Here is a 21,341-nt window from a genome sequence, read left to right as displayed (position 1 = left end):
GTTAGCGTTGTTAATAACAAGGCCTTTTGCTTTATCTGTCCAGGATGCTATTTGTTAATCAAGGCAAAGGAACCTAAGTAACCTCCCTGTATCTTTGCAGTTGTCGGTACGGAGGTCCTATGAAAATATTAAATTAAGATTGTTATTGTTGTTGTTAAGGTACGGACACTATGTGGAAGGGACAGGCTCAGTTCTGCAGACAGCAGTAGATGTACAGGTAAGAATGTGGATACTAACATACGTGAATGACATTTTAAAATTTGAGACTTGTTTTAAAACTGATATGAGATTTGTTTTAAATTTTTTTTCTGTCTTCTGGTTTGTTATTCTGAATATTATAACAAAAAAGCTTTTAAAACTACATTTTATGGCAACTGAATTTCCAATTGATTTTCTTTATGTTCCTAAATAACAGTTTATTTAAATCAAAATTATATGTGTGTGCCTCTGTGTGGAGAATGTGGGTTGCTATTATTTTATTATCTGTAGTGTCATACAGAGGTTTCACAGGGGTACATGAAAACATTAAAAATTACTAATTCTGTGGATAAACTGCAGTACTGTGTTGTGAATCTAGTGCCATTTTTTGTGCATAGATGATCCAGTAAATATTGTCAAATGTTTAACATGTTTGAATTTCAGAAGTATTATTTATCTGGGAAGACATAGTATTTTGAAAAGTTCTATTGTTGATACTAAGTTCACCACAAAGTGGTATTTAGGCATTGGGGAAGGTAATAATAAATGTATCGGTGAATCAGCATTCAAAGATACTTTTCACACAGCCTGTTTTGTACACAGGCACCGTCTCCTGCACTTCTGTGCTGTTCACTAATATTATATGGCATTTGTAAGCATAAGAAGAATGCAGCTTTGGAATTGGGGATAATCTCAAAGCAAATGTATTAAAACAGCTGCATCCATACAGCTTAATTTGTGTGGATGGTCTGCTATTGAGTTATATTAAGTCACTATCCTGTCATTAACAAATGTTTATAGTCCTTTGATTGCCTCATTAAGTATTGGTATAGCTTGTAACTGGAGGAAGAAATGATGAATGCCCTCATGGCAACATTGATTTCTTTCTTGCAAGTCCATGTGTTGAGATAATGGCTGCAAAAATACACCACCAGTTATACTTTCAAGCAAAACACGCTATTGTCTTTGGCACTGTGATAATTAAAGAAATATTCTGTTAAGATGTGACTGTTGAATTTTACATATTTGGCCTGTGTCAGTGATATCTGTTGTTTTGAATATTCTTCATAGCTTGAATCAGTGTTTAAACACATTGAGGACTTACCAGAAGAAGAGAAGCTTATGAAGTTGTCAACACTAAAACTGAGGTACTTTACGCCAAGAGAAATAGCAAATCTTCATGGATTCCCTCTCGAATTTGGTATGTGGTGCAAAGTACCCATTTCTACATCATTCTTCAGAAATGCTGATGTAGTTTTTTTACTGGGGACTAATCCATGCTTTTTATTTTGCATTTTTTTTCAGACCATTTAATTCTTATGATTGGTTCGTGCTGTTTGGCTAACTCTGAATTTCTGAATTTCCACTAGTTTTTTATATTTTGTAAGAGCCAGCTTCTGTGGTTAGGTTTATCTTCATAAACTTAGAAAAAAGTTTTGTGAGAAATGCTCTATTACTGAACAGCAATGAAGGAATACCTTTGTGTAAAGTTGAAACTATTTACTCAGCAGCCAACATTACTCACAACTGTGGTAAGTCAACATATCCTGCCAGTTTAGGAGCTCTGTTAGTGGTTCTCAGTGTTTGAGCTGCTTGCTTTCTCCCTTCCACACATTTGCAGTTGCTGACAGAAAGGGAATTTCAGAAGGTACAGATACTTCTTTGTTTAGGAGTAACGAAACTCTTCAGTTAATGATCTTTTAAGTCATCTCTATTTTCTAGAAAAGGCAGTCCTAGCCCTTGGTCAGTTACTTAATTTTCTAACTGTTTTTGTGAAGAAGAGGGAGTCAAGGAACAAGACTCAGCAATACCAGTACATTGCACACAGATCAACCAGAATTAAGCCTGAAATAAATTCACCAGAATTCCCCTTCTAAAGAAAGGGAGGCAAGAAAGTGTAGCTGTTACTACCTACTAAGGAGCTTGGCCTGCTGCTGACACATCAGATCAATTTATTGTCTCAGCAACACAAGAATCTGTAGAATAAGACACGACTGACCTTGAGTAATTGATTATATTTTTTTTCGACTTCCTCAGTGACTTAGAGTTCTGAGGAGTGCTAATAGTTTTATATATTTCCTTCTTTTGCAATTTTAGTTTGTTTTCTCATTTATTACTTAGTTATATTCAAAATTACTACAGTCAAAAGCACATTATCAAGGTTGCAAAGTCAAATGTTACAGTTGTCAGCACTAAGCTTACTTGTTTAAGAGTATTTGCAGGAGTGTGCTGTGTTGAGTTGCGTGCCAACGTGCAGGATTTTTTCATAGCCTCTCTTCTTTAATAGGTTTGTTCTTTTGGCAGACAGCCTTTTTCTTAGCACAGCTCTGTTCCGTATTGATGTAGGCTGATGTAAAGAAACTTGAGCTAAACAGGGCTGGATTGGGCTTGTATAGATTTATCATTCGGTTCAAGATCACTTTTGAGCACAAAGTTGCCCATTTTCTCTTTTTTTAAAAAAATACAGCTTGTGTTTTCCAAATGTTAAATCAGTCTTTGCAACATCACTGAGAGGTGTAGCAGGGTTAATATTGCTTATATTTTACAGAGGGAGAACCGAGACAATGCAGAAATTAATGTTTGGAAGACTCCATTAATTTAGGGTGATCAGTTTGCGAAACCTGACCTTTACTATTTCAGAGCGCTTGGAATGATATCATGCTTTCTCTGTTCAGAGCTCATCTTTAGGGGCAGCTGTGAGGTTCGATATTTTTGCAAACCAGAACTGAACTCTCAAGACAAGTCAGGCTTCTGATTTTGAGGAGCATCCAGATCATCACCATCTATGAAGTGCTCATTTAGCAAACTTGTCTTTTGTCACCTGGGAACTGCAGAGGGAGGGACAGGGACAGATTCCACCTCTCAGAGGGCAGTACCCCTCTGCCTTAATCATATGACCTTCTTTACAGTTCTTGCAGTTCCCTGCCTCACTATATTACTTGTCCAGCTTTCACAACACATAAAACAAGCCTCTCTCATCCAGTGGCTTCCTCTCACATATACTCCTGATTCATAGGCAGAGCAAGTTTTTCCCACTGCTATGAGTCACAAGTCTGACGTTTGTTTCCTTTGTGTTTAATCTAAGACGTTTCCTTCTTTGTACTTTAAAAAAAAGTGTTACTCAGCTCTAGGCTGATTGAAACCGCTGGTGAATTTAGGTACTATAATCTTAAGTTTCTTTTGAGGATTTGCAAGCTATGGGATTTTTTGAAAGTTGCTATTTTTATGGCTACAGTAAAGGGTGTTTCCCTGACAGCATTTCTCCCATGTTAAATTTCAAGTAACTATTGTGAAGTGTGATATTTTCAGAGGGAAATATGCTATAATTTCTCTGCTCCTGTGCAGCAACATTTATGCTGAAATTTTCAACAACAGAAAGCCTGGAAATGTACCCACTGCAAATATGTTGTTGGTCCAAGAAGCTGAAGAATCAGAAATCTAGAAGCTGAAAATGAAGTGAAGAGAATGTCAGGAAACTTTGTAACACATAGTGTTACTAGCTGTAGCTACAGTATTACCAGAAGAAACATGATTGTGTCTAAATGGTTCTATGTTTTAACAAATTGATGGCCTTTTCCAATAGGTGAGGTGCAGAGTTAAAATCATTGTTCGTTCATAACATTAACGGATTTATTTGTGCTTTTAACGTCTAAATGTATAAATAGTACTTGCACTACAGGTCAATGAAATGCTGCAGTCATTTGTCTTAGTCGCTACTGTGGGTCCCACAGCAATATCATTAAAAGTGATCAGAGCATTCTTGCACCTGTGACCTGCTTTCATGAGGGTGATGTCAGGATGCCTTTTCCATTTTTCCTGTTAGTGATGTATGTAAGCTATTAGGAAACAAATGGCAGCCTAGCAGAAACCCAGCATAATGTGGCAGTGTGTGTTGCCAAGACCACAACATCATCCAGTAGCATGCATGACCTAAATGATACAGTGAGAGCTGTGCAGCAAGTGCCATCGTACTATGAGTTGTTAAATCTGTCCTTCTGATGTAGGCTACTCTTGAGGCAAGAAGATAGAAGGTGCAAGATAATGTTAACACACAGATGGAGGAGGCTTGGGATAAAGGAGACAGTGAGCCTTGAAAATTAATTCAGGCTTTCAGTTGCCAAGAGGCAGAAGGAGAAACTCTGAAATTTTCAGGCTTCAGATAAGCTTCTTGGGCTGTAAGTGGACATGCGTGTGTGTGTGTGCATAAATATGTATTTATTTTTATATACGCTTTCAAAACGTGTAGATTCTGTATCTTCGTCAGTGATATAATGTGAAAACTCCATCTGAGGAAGTGTGTGTGGAGTGCAAGTGATTGTTCCAAAGAGAGAACAACGGTTGCCCAAATGTGAGTGCCAGGAAGCTGGGCAGAGTGGATGGAGCTGGCAGAAGATGTGTTTACCAAAGCAGTCCACATTCGAGGCATTAATAACTGGCAGAAAAGGATGGAACAACTCCTCCCAGACACCTCCTCCTCAGCTTTCCACCCTTGGCTCAGCAACTGTCCAACCATGTTCTCTCCTGAGCGATCCCTGAAAGGGGATTTTTCTGAAGTGCTATGAAAACTTCAGAACATACATATCGCTACTTGCACACACAGTGTGTTGATGCATCAAAGCTAATCTGGCTGGTGATAACCTTGGGCTCAAAGTTAGGTTTTCTTCTTGGGGAATGATCAAATAATTGAATGTGATCAAGTTTCAGCAGCTTAGCAAATGACCTTAATGGTTGAATCACCACTGCTGTTCATCTTTCACTCAAGTTGAAGCAAATGCACTTTAGCTCACAGCTGGAGTAAGCTAAGAGTGTAAGCAAAGACAGTTACAGCAGACCAACTGGCTGTTGGCAACTTCTTCATTCTCAGAAGCTTGCTCACCTTTGGGTGCTCAATACACAGCACAGCCCTTTCACAATAGCTGGACCAGTTTAATTTTTTCTCGGCCTCCCTTCTTTCTGCCAGTCCATGCACTTACCATGTGAAGGACATTTCAGATGCTGTCTTTATTTCTGAGTGCATTTGACAGGGTCAGCATTGAATTACACGGAAAATTGTTCAGCTGCTTGATCACTGACTGAATAAGCCTTGCTCATAGCTTAATCTGTACTGGTGGTATATTGCACTGCGAGACTCATTTGATTTGCCTCAGCTGGTTAGAGGGGCTCAGATTGGAAGTACAACGTAAAGCTTATTGAGAAATGCAGTTTAGTCCATCTGCAGAATCATCACTTTTTGTTTCTGCCATGGCCATGTTCCTCTGTGGATGTTCTCTAGAGTAGCGGTTGTGCAGTGTTTTAGGTGCTGCTGCCCTTCCTTGAGACTGCTGGATTTTTTGAGCTACATGAAGAGAAGATAGTTCGGCATTAGTTATGCAATAGAGCAATGTTTTGAGGATTCTTGTTAAACTTCAGAGATGGCAGTACTGCTAATGGAAGAACTGATATGAATCCAATGAACTGGTTGGGAATTATTTTTATAACTTTGTGAATTTTAGACCGGGGGGTGAACCCTACTGTAATCTGTGGTAACTGCATTAAGAACTGTTCACTGAAAAAACGAGTAGACTAAAAGCTAGGAACAAACCCAAACTAATGATGTTGCACTGTATGTTTTTGTTTTAGGCTTTCCTGACAAAGTAACAATAAAGCAATGCTACCGTCTTCTGGGAAACAGCCTCAATGTACCTGTGGTGGCAAAATTGATCTCCATTCTACTTGGATAATTTAGAACCTGAATCTGATGAGTACGGAATGGTGACAGAAAATACTTCCATCTTGCAAGAGAAAGCTGATGACAGCTGAACAAAAGTCATAGCTTACCAAAATACCTGCCTAGAGATTTTGCTGAACAGTTCTGATATGTCTTTAATGCCTTGCTTTAATGGTGTATTTGCACTGTAGAGGTGTTTTATTTAAATGGAAGTTTCCAAGACTTAATTGCTTTATTTAAATATGTCCTTTTTATTTTGCAAAATGAAAAAGAACAGTGTTTACATATACCTCAATGAAAATGGATGAGACTATTTTATTTTATCTTAAAAGCACCCTCTCGGTGCAGTATAAAAAGGCTGTAAATTTAAAAGCTGTTCTAATTAAGTGCAGAGACCAAGTTCTACATGTAAAATGTCTTCAGCTGTAAATATCAGTGATCCATTCTTAAAAGATTTATTCTATATATAATCTGAAATTTTGATGTATTTTTTGTAGCCAATTAGACTGTTGAATTCAGTATTTTGTATAAGATTTTTAAGAAGACACAGTGTCATCCTTAGTTTATGGTTGTCTCATCCTCTCAAAATACTTGTAGGTTTCTGGAACCCAACTGCATCTGTCTGGAATGATTTTAGATGCACCTGAATAAAAATATTTCAAGATCATCACAACCCTGACAATAACTTGCCTGTTTTCTGTTCTCACTGATATTATTCAGGATAAGATCATTGCTCCTTACCAAAAACCTACACATAAAAGACATAAAAACTGCAAGGGATGCAAATAATAATAACAGGGGCTTCTACAGGTATGTCAGCCAGAAAAGGAGGGTCTAAGAAAGCATACCCCCCCAATGAACGAGACTGGCAAACTGGTAACAACGAACAAGGAGAAGGCTGAGGTACTCAACACCTTTTTTGCCTCAGTCTTCACTGGCAGCCTCTCTTCCCACACTTCTCAAGTGGATGGGCTGCAAGACAGGGACTGGGGGAGCAAAGTCCCTCCCACTGTAAGAGAAGATCAGGTTTGTGACCACCTGAGGAACCTGAACATACGTAAGTCTATGGGACGTGACAAGATGCATCCCAGAGTCCTGAGGGAGTTGGCTGATGTAGTTGCCAAGCCACTCTCCGTGAGATTTGAAAAGTCATGGCAGTCAGGTGAAGTCCCTGGTGACTGGAAAAAGGGAAACATTGCACCCGTTTTTAAAAAAGGGTAGAAAGGAGGACCCTGGGAACTACCGACCTGTCAGCCTCACCTCTGTGCCTGGGAAGATCATGGAACAGATCCTCCTAGAAGCTATGCGAAGGCACATGGAGGACAGGGACATGATTCAAGACAGCCAGCATGGCTGCACCAAGGGCAAGTCCTGCCTGACCAACCCAGTGGCCTTCTATGGTGGAGTGACGACATCAGTGGACAAGGGAAGAGCTACAGGTGTCATCTAGCTCGATTTCTGTAAGGCCTTTGACACAATCCCCTACAACATCCTTCTCTCTAAATGGGAGAGAGATGGATTTGATGGGTGGACTGTTTGGTGGATGAGGAATTGGTTGGATGGTCACATCCAGAGGGTAGTGGTCAATGGCTTGATGTCCAGGCGGAGATGATGGTGACCAATGGTGTCCCTCAGGGGGTCCATATTGGGACCAGTACTGTTTAATATCTTCATCGATGACATAGCGAGCGGGATCGAGTGCACCCTCAGCAAGTTGGCAGATGATGCCCAGCTGAATGGTGCATTTGAGATGCCTGAGGGATGGGATGCCATCCAGAGGGACCTGGACAGCTTGAGAATTGGGATCATGTGAACTTCATGAGGTTCAACAAGGCCAAGTGCAAGGTCCTGCACCTGGGTCGGGGCAATCCGCGGTATCAATACAGGCTGGGGGATGAAGGGTTTGAGAGCAGCCCTGCGGAGAAGGACTTGGGCGTACTGATGGATGAAAACCTGGACATGGGCTGACAATGTGCAATTGCAGCCCAGAAAGCCAACCATATCCTGGGCTGCATCAAAAGAAGTGTGGCCAGCAGGTTGAGGGAAGTGATTGTCCCCCTCTACTCTGCTTTGGTGGGACCCCACCTGAGGTACTGCATCCAGCTCTGGGGTCCTCAGTACAAAAAAGACAGGGACCTGTTGGAGCAGGTCCAGTGGAGGGCCACAAAAATGATCAGAGGGATAGAACACCTCTCCTATGAGGAAAGGCTGAGAGAGGTGGAGTTGTTTAGCCTGGAGAAGAGAAGGCTCTGGGGAGGCCTTATGGTAGCCTTTCAGTACTTAAAGGGCACTTATAAGAAAGACACTTTCTAGTAGGGCCTGTCGCAGTAAGACAAGGGGTAATGGTTTTAATCTAAAAGAGGGTAGATTTAGACTGGATAAAAGGAAGAAATTTTTCACGATGAGGGTGGTGAAACACTGGCACAGGTTGCCCGGAGAGGTGGTAGATGCCCCATCCCTGGGAACATTCAAGGTCAGGTTGGACGGGGCTCTGAGCAGCCTGATCAAGTTGAAGATGTCCCTGCTCATTGCAGGGGGGTTGCACTAGATGACCTTTAAAGGTCCCCTCCAACCCAAACTATTCTATGAGAAATTTAAAAGTTCCATATTTAGGTTCCTGTGGCATAAGAACTGGAGAAAAACTATATGGGCTGCTTCTGAAGATTTCTTCACAAAACTTGATATTAGTGCAAGGGTTAGAAGTGTATGTTGGGATGAAGCCACTGCATATGGCCATCCAGAGTGCCACAGTTTTACACCATCTCATAGAGCTGGACTGAATGTTTTTTTAGTCATCAAGTCTTGTGAGTTTAATATCTCTGAAACAATAGAGAAAATTATGGAAATACTGAAAACCTTCTAAAGAAACATGTGTTCCAGTTGTTATTTTTCCTTGCAGGTAATATTATATTGGTATCTAGAGAAAAAACAGCTTGAGGGAGGAAAAGGCGAGATGATACTTAGTAAGCATCCATTAGGGAGCTGGTGTGTCACAAAACTGAAGGATTTCTTAGATTGATCATAGTTCCTGTAGTACCAAAGCAGTAAGTTATCAAAGCTGCCAGTCCTGAAAAATATTTTTTTTTTTTTTCTCTATGGGATGACATAGGAACAGTCATGGTGTTATTGCATCTAGGCTTGGTAATGCAGGAGAAACTAAAGACCGTAGAGAACAGAGCTGCTGTAGAGATACTGCAGCTATTCTCATCTGCTGTAGTCCTGAAAAAGAAAAGGACTACTTTTGTAGTCCTTTGTTATTTTGTGCCATACTTTATCTTATGCTGACTCCTTGTGTATTTCTTCTTCAGTCTTGATTTGCATGCTGTTTCTGGACTGTTAAATCAGGAAAAGCCTGGGCTGACCTACTTCAGCCTGTCTTATTCTCCAAGAGCATTTGGACTGCTTGGGCTGTTCCACCTATAAAAGAGAAATGAAAACGGATTCTCCTAAGAGAGCTCTGGACTAGACTCTAGAGAAGGATGAGGTCGGCCTCTGTCTTTACCTGGTCTCTTATAGTACTGTAATAGCAAAAAAGTACTAGACTAATGTTAGGCTGTGCCTACTACTAAACTGCGAAGAGCAAGTGTGTTTTTGACAGTGTTATGAACCATAGTTATCTGTTTACATGGCGGTCATTGGGTAGATTTATCAGCCAGATCAATAACTAGTAGCTATATGGTTTGTTCTTGGGAGAAACCTGACAACAGGAAGATCTGTTGCAATCTAACGTGATCCAAACATTGAAATGAAAACAAAGGAGATAAATTTTATGTATAAATTGGGATTTCTTTTGCTAAACCATGTAAATAGTCTGTTCATTTTGCCTCACTATAATAATATTTGGCAAAATATTACTATTAACAATGAGTTTTCAATTCCTTAATCTATAAAACTTGTTATAATGATTTATATGCCACTCATAAGCAAGCAGTATTAAAGTGTAAGTTGAAAGTTATCTAGCTGCATCTAAAACTGATATAGCAATACAGCCTGTTACATGCTGACAGTGAATTTTAATTGAATGTGATTGTGAAGACTGAAATCTGTTTGCTATTCCGAGCTGTTTCTAAAGGAGATATTTTGAAAGAACAGATTTCAGAGTTGTAAATATATATTTGTGCATTTTACCTCTGCTAACCCTGTAATACCAGTGCAGCTAAATCAAGTGACTGCTTCTTATCCCATCAGTTTGTCATTAATAGACTCGTTTACTGAGCTCTGCTGGGTTGCACCTGCCTGACCTTACTTGATGATCACATTGCTTCCTTTTCCGTGTAGTCTCCTAATCATAAGTGCTTTTCAGCCTACATCGGTGCTGCACTTGCAACTTCAACTTAAGCATTTTCACAGCAATGAAATGTGATTACAAAAGCAGCTGAAAGGTTAATGAGTGAAATCTGGAAGACAGCTCTGGAAATGGAAGATTTCCAGAATCTGATTTTTGATTTTGTAACTCATTTATCCTGCATATCTGAAGCACATTTCATTATCTGAGTGAGAAGATGTGGTTGCATTCCTTCAAACTTGAGGAGCTCCACTGAGGAAAAGGATGTCATATTAGGTGGTGTCATATTTATGCAGTCATTTTTGAAGCTTGCCAGTTGCCTTACAGAATATGTTGCCTACATAAGCTTGTTTTTCTCTGAGGTAATCTAGGGGTGCCCTATACTCATGAAGAAACCTGTGTAGCAGTGAAGTTACTAAAATACCATTTGTTTAACGCAGTGGGTTTGAATATTTTTTGATACATGAACTCAAAATTTTCCAGCAGAGGTGCATCCTTCCATGTAGTGAATGTAAGGCTCCTGCCCACAGGCTTTTTTATCTCACCTTTTGCTGACCCTTGTGGGAGGAGTATAAAGATTGTCAGGAATCTGTGTATTACAGGCTCGAAAAACATTGATCTGTGATAACACTATCATATGTCTTAAACTTAGTCATGGGTAAGCCCATTTTGTTTTCTAAAGAGACATCTCAATAGAAATCTGAACAGGTCCAATGCTTTGATGACTGTACAATTCTTTTTTAGCAGTTGTCACACATTTCAAAAATAAATAGAAAATCTAGCAAATATGTGTTACATCTCGGGGTGAACTATTCATTCGCAGCTCACCCTTTGATTTCTCTGTTCTATTTGCTTGCTATTCATACTGAGGTTTAACACTCTGTTGGCTTATTGTATAAATACTGAATTATATTTCTTTTCCTTAGCACTTTAATGTATTTTGCCTCTTAGATATTTGAAGCCACTTACATGCTCTGTGTATTTTTTTCCTGCATGGTGTTTAAAGAATATGCCATATTAGTAAGGATTTGGAGGAGACAAAGTAAGAATTGGTTAAGAACACTGTGCATTTCTGGACAGCCTTATATAAATAGTGTATAAAGTAGAAATGGTCAAAGAAATATCCAAGGAAAAATAATGTGAAAGTGTAAGAAACTAGGCACAGAGGCCCAAATGAACTCCAGCAACCATTTTCCTTTTGCCTGTGCAAACATGAGTATTCTAGTGTTACAACCTCCTTAGGAGAAATTTATGCTTGTTTTGTAACAACTTGTTTGAATAGATAACTGATATCCAAGGCACCAGGGAAAATGAAATACTGAGTAGTGATAGTATGTCAGTTTAAATGTTGTTGTGAAGAGCATGAAGAGATTTGTGTTATTTTTGTCTTCAGTTGATTACAAGGTTTGGGGAATTTATACAGCTGTTGAAGAAAGGAAATATGTGGCCTTAGATGACCAGGCAGCCACCTCTAAAGGCAAGACAACTGGGTTGTTCTTTTTGATTTTCCTTCCCCTGGTCCTTTTGACAGTGGGAGGAAGCATGGACAACGGATCTTTTGGCAAGAGCTCTGATGAAGTAAGAAGCAGAGTTGAAAGGCTAAAACTGAGTGGAATACACCACTCTTAGTGAGAGAGGGTTGTTGGAGGGAATTTCAGGCGGCCACGCTGGTTGGGTACCCTTCACTGGGATTCAGAAAACTCTGCAGCAAAGAAGTCCCTAAAATCTCCTTCAGTGGGGAGCCTCTCTGATTTTAAACACAGGAATACATCCTGAAATCCCAGCTTCATTTGAGAGCATGTTTGTCTTGTGCTTTTGTCCATGACCTGGGCTGTTGTAACTCAAACATTTTTAAATTACAACCTGGCATTTGGAAGCAAAGCACATTGATGGTGCTGAGGTATTTTCTCATACCTAGAACAGTAATAAATAGTTTTTATTAGTTTAAATGTTTTCCCTGTGTACATTTAAAAAAAGAAACTAATCCCATTCTGTTTATAAATATTACACTTACAAATGGGATTCTACTCAGAATTAGTATTTCTGAGTGACATTTTGATTGTATATTGATCTTACTTACCATGTGGCATTACTCATTCATTGTACATGTGTGGTAGGGTGAAGCATGCGGAAGAGTTCAGAAGACTGGACAAGTTCATGGAAGAAAAATCCTTTGAGAGTACTGACTAAATAGACTTCTAGCTGAAGAAGTTCCCAAGCTGCAAATAAATGGAGGCCAAGAGAGTACCTAGGAGAGGTACTGTATGTGCATGCCCCTTCGTGCACCCTTCATTTCTGAACTATCTGCTCTTGGCCACTGTTGGAGACAGGGTACTGACCTAGATGGATCTTTTTCTAACCCAGTATGACCACTCTTATTTCCTTATATTTGTATGGTGACAGAATGCCAATATTTGTAATCACAACATTAATACACAGCAAATGATTTATGGACTTATCTCAGATCTAAGCCTCTCGATAAAGCCAACAGTACAGAACAGAATGAGTCTGAGGGAGGTTGTGCAGCCAGGTCCATTCATGGCTTTAGGATTATTAGTGGAAAAGGGTGACTGTGCAAATGGAAGTCCCTAAAAATAACTCCAGTGTACGTTAAAGCAATTGGAATGTGCTAAAAGGAGTGGAATAATCAATAGAAAAGAACAAAGCCAATGTAACTGAGTGGAAACTTTTCATGAACCTAATTTCAAAAAAGAATGAAACAGAAAATAGGAAGCATCAAAGTGGTTGGTGGTTTGTAGAAACACCATGTGTAGGGAGAAAAACCAAAGACAGAGGAACCAAAATACGAGTCTCATAATGAAACTAAAAAACTAATGTATGTTATAACTGCCTTCGTTGTGATAAGGGAACCCAGGGAGAATTGGGACAGTAGATGAATTCCAGCTGAAGTAGCTAACTAAATCAAAACTCATCTCTTTGTTATTTGCTATTAAAAACTGAAAACCTAGATTTCCTGGCCACTTAGTTTAACTTTGTCAGCAGGTAACTTATTAACTTCATCAACTGTGTTGAGGGAGCAAAATGTTAAGCAGGTGTCAGAGGGCAGTATGCTGACAAGTAAAAGAAATCCTTAAGGAGTGGTGTGGGAAATGGAGCCTTGCAGCTGCTGCAGCCCCTGGGGAAGGTGCTGCAGCTGTAAAACTCTCCAGACACAAGTAAAGAGAATGAAGGAAGCAATGATTGGTGGTTATAGGTAAGGGACAGAACGGGGAACATTATTTCTCAGAGTAACCCTTGTTTGATGTAAACCTTGTGGTTGTTGGTCCTCCATATAAGGCCTAATACCATCTTAGTGCTGGGTTGTGTCAGAGCTATGGGGACACACAGGAAGTGCTGAATTCAGTAAGGAGCATTGTTTACACCAGCGATTTGCACATTTGTATCATGGAGGTAACAGTGATTCTTCGTGTGTCACTTTTGAACACTGGAATATTATTAGAAGGAGGAAAAATGAAAGAGGATCCAGGGAAGTGAAGATGGAAGTACTGGGAGACAGGAGCTCAGCTGAGGGGAAACTCAGGTAAATGTGCACCACTTGGGATTAAACCAACAACAGGGCTGGATTTGTAATTATTTGCAAATATTTGAATCATAACATTGAATAGCTGGGATCATTTTTGCATCTATAGAACAAAATAAAGGATTATTTGTTAGTCTTCCATTAAAAAATTAGCCAGGTTGGGATTCACACCAATAGTTTTCCTTCCCCCATATAAAAAGGGACCATTGTCACAGACTTGTGTCATGTCTTTGCATCTGAGTTGACTTCCTAGGTGCAATTAATGCATATTGAATTTTTGGCCATAATCTGAGTCAACTCTTGTCTTCTACAGCAGCGTCTTTGCATTGCAGGCTCATACTGCTGGAAAAGTAGAGGGATACCACCATTTCATTTCACACAGCTACACAAGATGGTGGTAAATTGTAGTCCCTGCTAGTATGGGATAAACTTCAACTAGAATTAGAGGCAAATGCTCCATTACTTCCTGCCAAATCTGTGCACAACCTATACCCTTTAGAGTTGTTTCCTCAGCCATCATGTCAGTGAGGTAATGAACGATCTGTCCCAGGAGGAGGAGTTTGTGCCAGCTCTTCTTGTTAGAAAGAACAGCCCCTATTCTTATGCCAGATGTTTGCAAGGTTTCCATTCTGTTCCTCCAAAAATGATGTCTCAATCCAACATATTTCAGTAAAATTAAAAGGTGTGGACCTATTTTTCTCCTTAAGATGGTTTATAGATTTCCCAACTTGGCCAGCCTAAGGTGCATTCACTAGGAATAGAGAGTAAATTAACTAAAATCTGGATGGTCTAATGAAATGGAAAATAGTGTGTCATGCAAAGTTTAGATAGATGTCCAGAGCTCTTTCCATCCTATAATCAGTGCATAGTCAAAGTCACTTGGTCTTCAGGTCAACCATTTTCTAAGCTATAAAGCCTGTAGGAAGAGAAGGTGAATTTCTTCTTCCTCCTTGCATTAGCAGCTTTCTCCCCATTCTCTGTGGTTTATTGCTCATTGGTCATTTGGTATATTGGAGTTAATGAGTTGGAAAGGGAAGCTTAAATCAAAGATTGACAGGCAGCAGAGAGGGGCAATGCATACTCAGTATGCAAAAGAAATCAATAGAGAAAAGGAAGGATTTTGTGGATCACAGCCAAAGTCCAGGCTGAAAACTGTCAGCATGCAATGGACTTTGTGAAAGAAAGTCCTTGAGGTATGCATACATTCAGCCAGCCTGCTAAGTGCAGGTTTATTTGGCCCATAGTTTCTTCAAGTTGACAGGCAACTGACAGTTATAAAAACTCAGTAAACTGTTAAAACAAAACCCAAAACAAAACCAAAAGAGCAAAAAAAACCCCAGACAGACATCAGAACTGACATGAAGAATGTTAGTGAGCACTAGTTTAATGGACAGTACCAAGATACCCAGAGGCAGAAGGTGTCCTGTTGACTAGACAGAAACATTGATAATTTGTCTATATTCTCCTATTCCTGAACAGAGGTTTCAGAGCAAAGAGCATAAATAAAGAAAACATGGAGGGACAGGTTCTCTGTTGTCGTAAAATATCATAGCTCATTTGGATTGAATGGAGCAGTAACAGTTTTCAGCAACTGAGGATACAATTCTGTATTTTCATGTAAACACTATCCCCTGTGATAGTAAAGGAGAACACCTGGGGATTCCTCCTCATGTTATTCTGTTCTGGCATCAACAGCTGATAGACTTGGTCTCGTGGAGGCCACAGGCTGCTGCTGAGCAGGTGAATATCCAGCGAGCTGAGCTGCTGCTACTGCACCAGTAGGCATATGGGATGGGCTGTCCCCTGTGGGTTCAGAAGGAGCTTCACCTCTGCCCTTCCAGATCTCTAGGCAGCAGCAGTAGCTGTTGGATTACCTGTATCACAGCCTGTGTGAGCACAAGAAAGATGGTCAGCAGGCTCATGCTGTTCTGAATTCTGAGATAAGTTTCTAAAACCACAGAGAATAAAATGTAATAAAAAAATACTCTTTATGCACACAACAGAAAATAGTGGAGGTGGTGGGATGCAGCTGATATGATCTCGGACACTATAGTTATTCACAGTAAACATCAAGTTATTACTTGTGGCAGTACCACAAACATTAGCTATCCTGGCTTCACATTCATTTTCACAGTCCACATCTGTCTCTTTTTGAGGTTACGTTATTTTTTGTCACCACATCCAATCTCTTCCCAGGGTGCTTTGACCTCATAACGCTTCAGTCTGTGAAAGCTGTAGAGTTCATTCAATCCCCCAGCTCCAGAGCATGTCCTGCATATCTGTGGGACATCTGTAGGTGAAAAGTGCAAACTGGAGCAGAAAGGAAGGCTGGACAGGGCTAGGAAGTGTGGGAGCTCTGTGGCCTCCAGGAAGGACTGGGGCTTAAAGGCTCAGTGAATGATGGCTACTCTTATCTTTGAGCAAGAGCAGTTACAACTGTTGCTACACTTTTCTTCTCAGTGGAGTTTTGAAATGTGAGCAACCTGCATGAGTTGTCTACTAAACAAAATGGAAAATCAAAAAGAATAGTGGTGGGCCTGGAGGTTCAGGTAGCTCCTATGCATGAGGAAGGAAAAGATACATAAAGCTCCCCTAAGCAGGGAGAGGAAAGCACAGCAAGGTCTTGTGCAAGGGGAATTATGGAGACTCTGGCAAAAGCAAAGGGGAGGTGGGACATAGACCCTGTCATGGGTCCAGTAGCAACAGCCTGGGCGTCAGAGACAAGTACTGACAAGCATCTGGGTGAGACACTTCTTCTGAGAAGGCTGAGAGGTACTGCTGAAGGGTAGAGGAAAATGGGATCAAGATTCAAATATTGGCTCTCAGAACATATTAATTTGCATTTTTTATTACTTTTGAGCCTCCTTTGAATTCTTCCTTGGTCTTCTGCATTGTCTATGGCTGACCCTGAATTTGGGAGCCCTAGTGTGTGCAATGAAAACAGCCTACACATGCCAAACAAAAGGCAGTCCCCTTGGTGTGTGATTGTCTGCCCAGCATCTGGGGACCGAGTCATCCTTGAGTCAGAGCAACCATATTTGGTTAAAATTGTATTTTGCTGTTATAATCCATGGGATGCTGTTTGGTACTGCTAACTTGTTTGTGTCATCTGCCCAATAAATTACTGTCTGGAAGCTTCTCTTTCAATACGAATATTCCTTGCCAGCCACTGTGGGTTTTATATGTGGGGTTTGGGGTTTTGGTTTTTTTGGTAGCAATCTAGGCCCTTTAGTGCTGCCAAATAATTTTTCCTTCGCCTGTGTTGTGCAGCATGTGGGGAGAGCGAGCCATTCCCACAGTAGCCAGCTGCAGATTACAAGGTGCTCCAAGATACAGGGGTGCACAGCTGTACAAAGGTCAAAGACATAATGATAAAACACAGGCAGATTTCAATTAATAATCTTTCAAAACTCCTGAAACCAAAAGACAAAAAGAGAAAAATGCATTTAATGTCTAGAAGATTTGCATGCTGTCAATCTTTAATTAAGATACCTGAGATAAAGCTGACCCTTGCAAGACAAGACAGCAGAATGGGCACCTTGTGAATAAAGAGCTGTGTGAGAGCAAAGGGCATCTGGGCTGGCAACAGTACGATTCAGCACTGGAGGTTTCACTTCAGACGCAGGACAGCTGGAGGAGAGCAATGCTTTGGGCTGCTCCTGCTCCTGGGCTTTTAGTTGCATTATTATTACTTACTGGATTGAGCTGTGAATCAAACCACTATGAAAAAAAGAGGCAGAAAAGAACTATTTATGATGAGCAGTAAGTACCATTGCTTGCAAATGCATTTGTTCATATGGTGGCTTCTAAGTGCCAGTAACAGGAACAGAATGGTTTTACTGCAGCTCTTTTTTTACATACTCTTTGGCAGATATGTGTAACTAAATGATCTCTTTGTTTTTTCCATAATACAACAGGCCTCGTTTGTCCTCAGAGCAGGGTAATTTAGTGTTCCATGCCGGCTCCAACAAAAATATTGAATTTAGAACTGGACCACTGGGGAAAATAAAAATTAATGAAGAAGACCTTGCAGAACTTTTTAGTCAGGTGATATAGTTACTTTTCCTTAATATGTTTTTGCTTTCAGTTTTGCACATTAATAGTTTAATTGTCTTCAGAATTTGTCTTACCAAATGTTTGATGTGTTTTGTATGTTTGGTTTTTTTCATATTATCTATGTCAGCACTCTAATATGAAAGTAAGCTATTGCAGATTTGTAAAGTTATCATGCCATTACAGGAAATAATTAAAAGATTGAATTGTGTATGTAACAGAGCTCTCTGTATTTAAGTGGACTTTATAACAGTAAAGTTAAGCAAGAACGAAACTTTCCTAAGCTTTTGAAAAAGCAAAACTTGTTTATGTTTGTAAGCTTTTGAAAAAGCCAAGCTTGTTTCACATTATCTTTTGTTTAAATTTAGGTGAGAGAAAGTAACACAGAGATTAAAGAACTTAAAAAAGCCAGTGGTGCCTCTCAGAATGTGTCCCAGCAGGTTGCCCTGCTGACTTCCAAGGTGAGCCATACCCTTATGTTACCCTCCTCCAGCATTCCCAGTTTTCCATTCCTCAGATTAACTTTGTTACTTGATTCATTTTAGTATTTCTGGACTCCAATTCAGGGAACTGGAGTAGAGTCCGTATTTAACATCAGATCAGAGTCTATGTTTAATGTTGAGATACTTATGCAGTAACTCTGGAGACAATGGAAATATTCCTGTAAATTCCATAATTTCCAGTTACCAGGGTTCTTCTTTTGTTCACTGTTGACATCTCTATGGACTAGATCCTCTAATATTTATGGAAGTGAAATCCCACTAAATTCAGGAAATGGACCGTATATGTTCTATAGTTGTTACGCAGACATTCCATTCCATAGGTGAAATGGGCTATAGGGGTTTGCAGTGGAAACAAAAGACCTATGTAGTAGTTTTCTCTCTTCCCTGCTACTAAAGATTTTGCTCCAGCTGAAGATTTTGAAAGCTTTGTCTGACATGGTTTAAGTGTCTTTTGTTACAGTCTTGCCACAAGTTCCTTATAGGAAAATATTTTACAGCCTAAGAGACCTCCCTTTGGGAAATTGTGCTAATACATATCCATCATATTCCCTGATTCAGTTTCAGCTTGCTGTTTCTGGTTACAACCCACTGAGATGTAGTGAACCTTTTCTTGGCTTTTGGTGTACTCTCTCAGGCGTCCATCCTTTGCACGCACACAGCACCTGAACAGTCCCGCTGGAATATTCACATTCTCAATGTTGAGCACCTGCATACATCTTCACAAGACTGAGTCTTGCTTTTTGGAGCCAAACAGGGACATATTTAAGCTGTCATTTTCTGAACAGCCTAAAACACCAAAATCCCAGTGAATGGGTCCTGATTTGAACCTGATTGTCACCTGGTTTCACATACCAGCTATTCTCTTATCTCAAAAGAAAATATTTTGTTAGCCCACCAGCATCTGGCACATACCTCTGTGGCCACTCTCATATCAAGCATAACGTAATTTGCATTTTTCTTGCAGATCGTAAGTCTTGATGACAAACTTCAAAGCTTAGAGCAGGTGAGTAAATGGGAAGCAAACTAAAGATCAAAAAAGAAAAACCCAGCCCAAGCAGATAGTGAGATTACACTGATTAAATAGCTGAATGATTTCTTTCCTCTCATGCATTACCCAGGAGAAATTTTTTTGGTAACAGGAGGTAAAAAAAAAGCCAAGATTTGTGAAGGAGGTGAAATGCCTTCTTACAAAATATAAACTGTGTAGGAGCCTGCATTCCTTAAAGGAAAAACAGTTGTAGATTGAAGAACAGCAACTAGATACCAAAGAGAAGTAAACTCTTCCTTCACTGATCTGTCAAGACAAAGACTGAAGAATTCAAACTGGATTTTGTATTGTACTGGCAATAGCTAATTTTCAACTGTCACCTGCTTCTCCACTGAGCTTGTGACAAGCCACAGCTACAGCTGCCAGTAAAAGCAGTTGTCAGATGAGTCACCCATGGAATTGAGAAGACAAGATAACCCTCCATCTAGAGTCACAGTCTGCTACCAAAGAACCTTCCCTATTAATATTTACTTCTTACAGGGCTTTTCTCATCCTAGTGCTTGCAGCTGACCATCCTGTGTTAGACCAATCATATTAGTCATTATTTTGTACAGGGATAAGCGAAACAGCTCAAAATCTTTACAAACCAACCTTGCTGAAAAAGAAGTGTGTGTGTGTACCCAAGAAAGAATGAAAAAAAAAAAAAAGGGAAACAAAAGTTTTGTCTTGAAAATAAATGCTAATGGAACACCAAATAAGCAGGAACCTCATTTTCTGCTCTTTTCCTGGGTTTCAGGCTATCCAGAGGAAAGCCTGCAGTAGTAACCCCTGTGAGAACTCAGGGACCTGTGTAAACTTGCTGGATGGTTTCTTTTGTCTCTGTCCCAGCAACTGGCAGGTGAGTCTTTAGCTTCCTTGAATACAGAGCAGGTATTTTAACTGTAAGGATACACCTGGCTTAGTATAATTGTGATGAAGTGTAGCATTTTAAACTTGCTCAGGACAGAATAAGATATACTGAACAGCAAAGCAGCAGTATCACACTCATCATTTGGTTGAAGTGCAACACATTTGCTTCTCAACAGTATCAATATATACCAAAAAAATGAAGCCCAAACCATTGGGCCAGACCTTGCACTGTTACATGCAAGCGATGGCCCATGAAGTCAATGCTGCTTGGCAGTTCCCACAGCAGAGAATTAGTCTTTGGTTTTTGCTGAGCAGTGAACTGAACTGTGTGCCTTGCTGTTGATCTTACGCAAGGATAGAGAGAGAATGGGAGAAGGGAAGGATATTTATTTAAGCTCAAACAAATAAGGCAAATTGGGGTATAAGTAATCAATCCCATTCTGAGTTTTTTAAATCCAAACACTTTAATGGCAAAGGTTTTAATGGTGCTGTTACATGCACTAGAGATGGAAAAGTTGTATCTTCTTCTCAAAGGCTTTCAACTTGAAAGTTGTCCCAGCAAGATTTGGTTCAAAATTGCTATGCTTTTGGTCTTAATAAAGCAGCATCTCCTGACAGAAAGAGTTTGAAAGAAAGTTTTCTGAGCCTTTTGCTAGCAAGTTGGAAAGTGGGGGGTGGGGGGGGTGACAGTACTATGCTGTCCATATGCTTTCTACAAACATCTGAAATATTTTATCCCCCATCAGACTGATAACCAGGGTCACGGGAACACAGCTGAAAACCAGAGTTTTGTTATAATGTTTCATAAGGGAAGCTGTGTTGATAGCGGCCCATGGTGTATATATCTTTGGAAACTATATTAAACATTGGCTCCATGGTTTGCTTCATTTCTCAGCTATTCGGAAAATAAACTGGATTTCCATTTCATCTTAGGGCCTCCTGTGTTCAGAGGATGTTAATGAATGCCAGATTTATGCTGGAACAGGGTTAGTCTGCCAGAATGGAGCCACTTGTGAGAACAAACCAGGCAGCTACAGGTAACTTTTCAAAATTAGATACAAAAATCCTATGTAAAATATGCTGCTATTTTCGTACCCCGTATCACACCTACAGCACAAGTTCTAAGAATAAGTCTGTTTAGTATCTATGCGCTATAA

The 21,341-nt window shown here is 40.0% G+C and overlaps 2 protein-coding genes across 16 annotated transcripts in view; both read left to right on the top strand.

Moving 5' to 3' along the window:
* Positions 1-6,578, top strand: part of TRDMT1 (tRNA aspartic acid methyltransferase 1) — a 41,975-nt gene extending 35,397 nt beyond the window's left edge. For 13 of the 15 annotated variants that reach the window (XM_052803462.1, XM_052803441.1, XM_052803473.1 and 10 more), the window contains 3 exons: positions 160-217; positions 1,270-1,399; positions 5,818-6,578. In XM_052803462.1, the coding sequence (XP_052659422.1) occupies positions 160-217; positions 1,270-1,399; positions 5,818-5,918 (289 nt within the window). In that variant the 3' untranslated portion in view covers positions 5,919-6,578. Of the gene's footprint in view, positions 1-159; positions 218-1,269; positions 1,400-4,202; positions 4,374-5,817 lie in introns of those variants that run through there. The other 2 variants (XR_008237470.1, XR_008237473.1) reach the window with 2 other exon arrangements.
* A 10,788-nt stretch (positions 6,579-17,366) lies between these two features.
* CUBN (cubilin) overlaps positions 17,367-21,341 on the top strand; it is a 149,054-nt gene continuing 145,079 nt past the window's right edge. Inside the window, exons 1-6 of the mRNA XM_052803346.1 lie at positions 17,367-17,493; positions 17,649-17,778; positions 18,153-18,245; positions 19,252-19,290; positions 20,072-20,173; positions 21,118-21,221. Coding sequence (XP_052659306.1) covers positions 17,375-17,493; positions 17,649-17,778; positions 18,153-18,245; positions 19,252-19,290; positions 20,072-20,173; positions 21,118-21,221 — 587 coding nt within the window. The 5' untranslated portion in view covers positions 17,367-17,374. The remainder of the gene's footprint in view (positions 17,494-17,648; positions 17,779-18,152; positions 18,246-19,251; positions 19,291-20,071; positions 20,174-21,117; positions 21,222-21,341) is intronic.

Source organism: Harpia harpyja, chromosome 1 (assembly GCF_026419915.1).
Source record: "Harpia harpyja isolate bHarHar1 chromosome 1, bHarHar1 primary haplotype, whole genome shotgun sequence".
NCBI classification, from domain to species: Eukaryota; Metazoa; Chordata; class Aves; order Accipitriformes; family Accipitridae; genus Harpia; species Harpia harpyja.
This window is presented reverse-complemented; position numbering and strand designations above follow the sequence as displayed.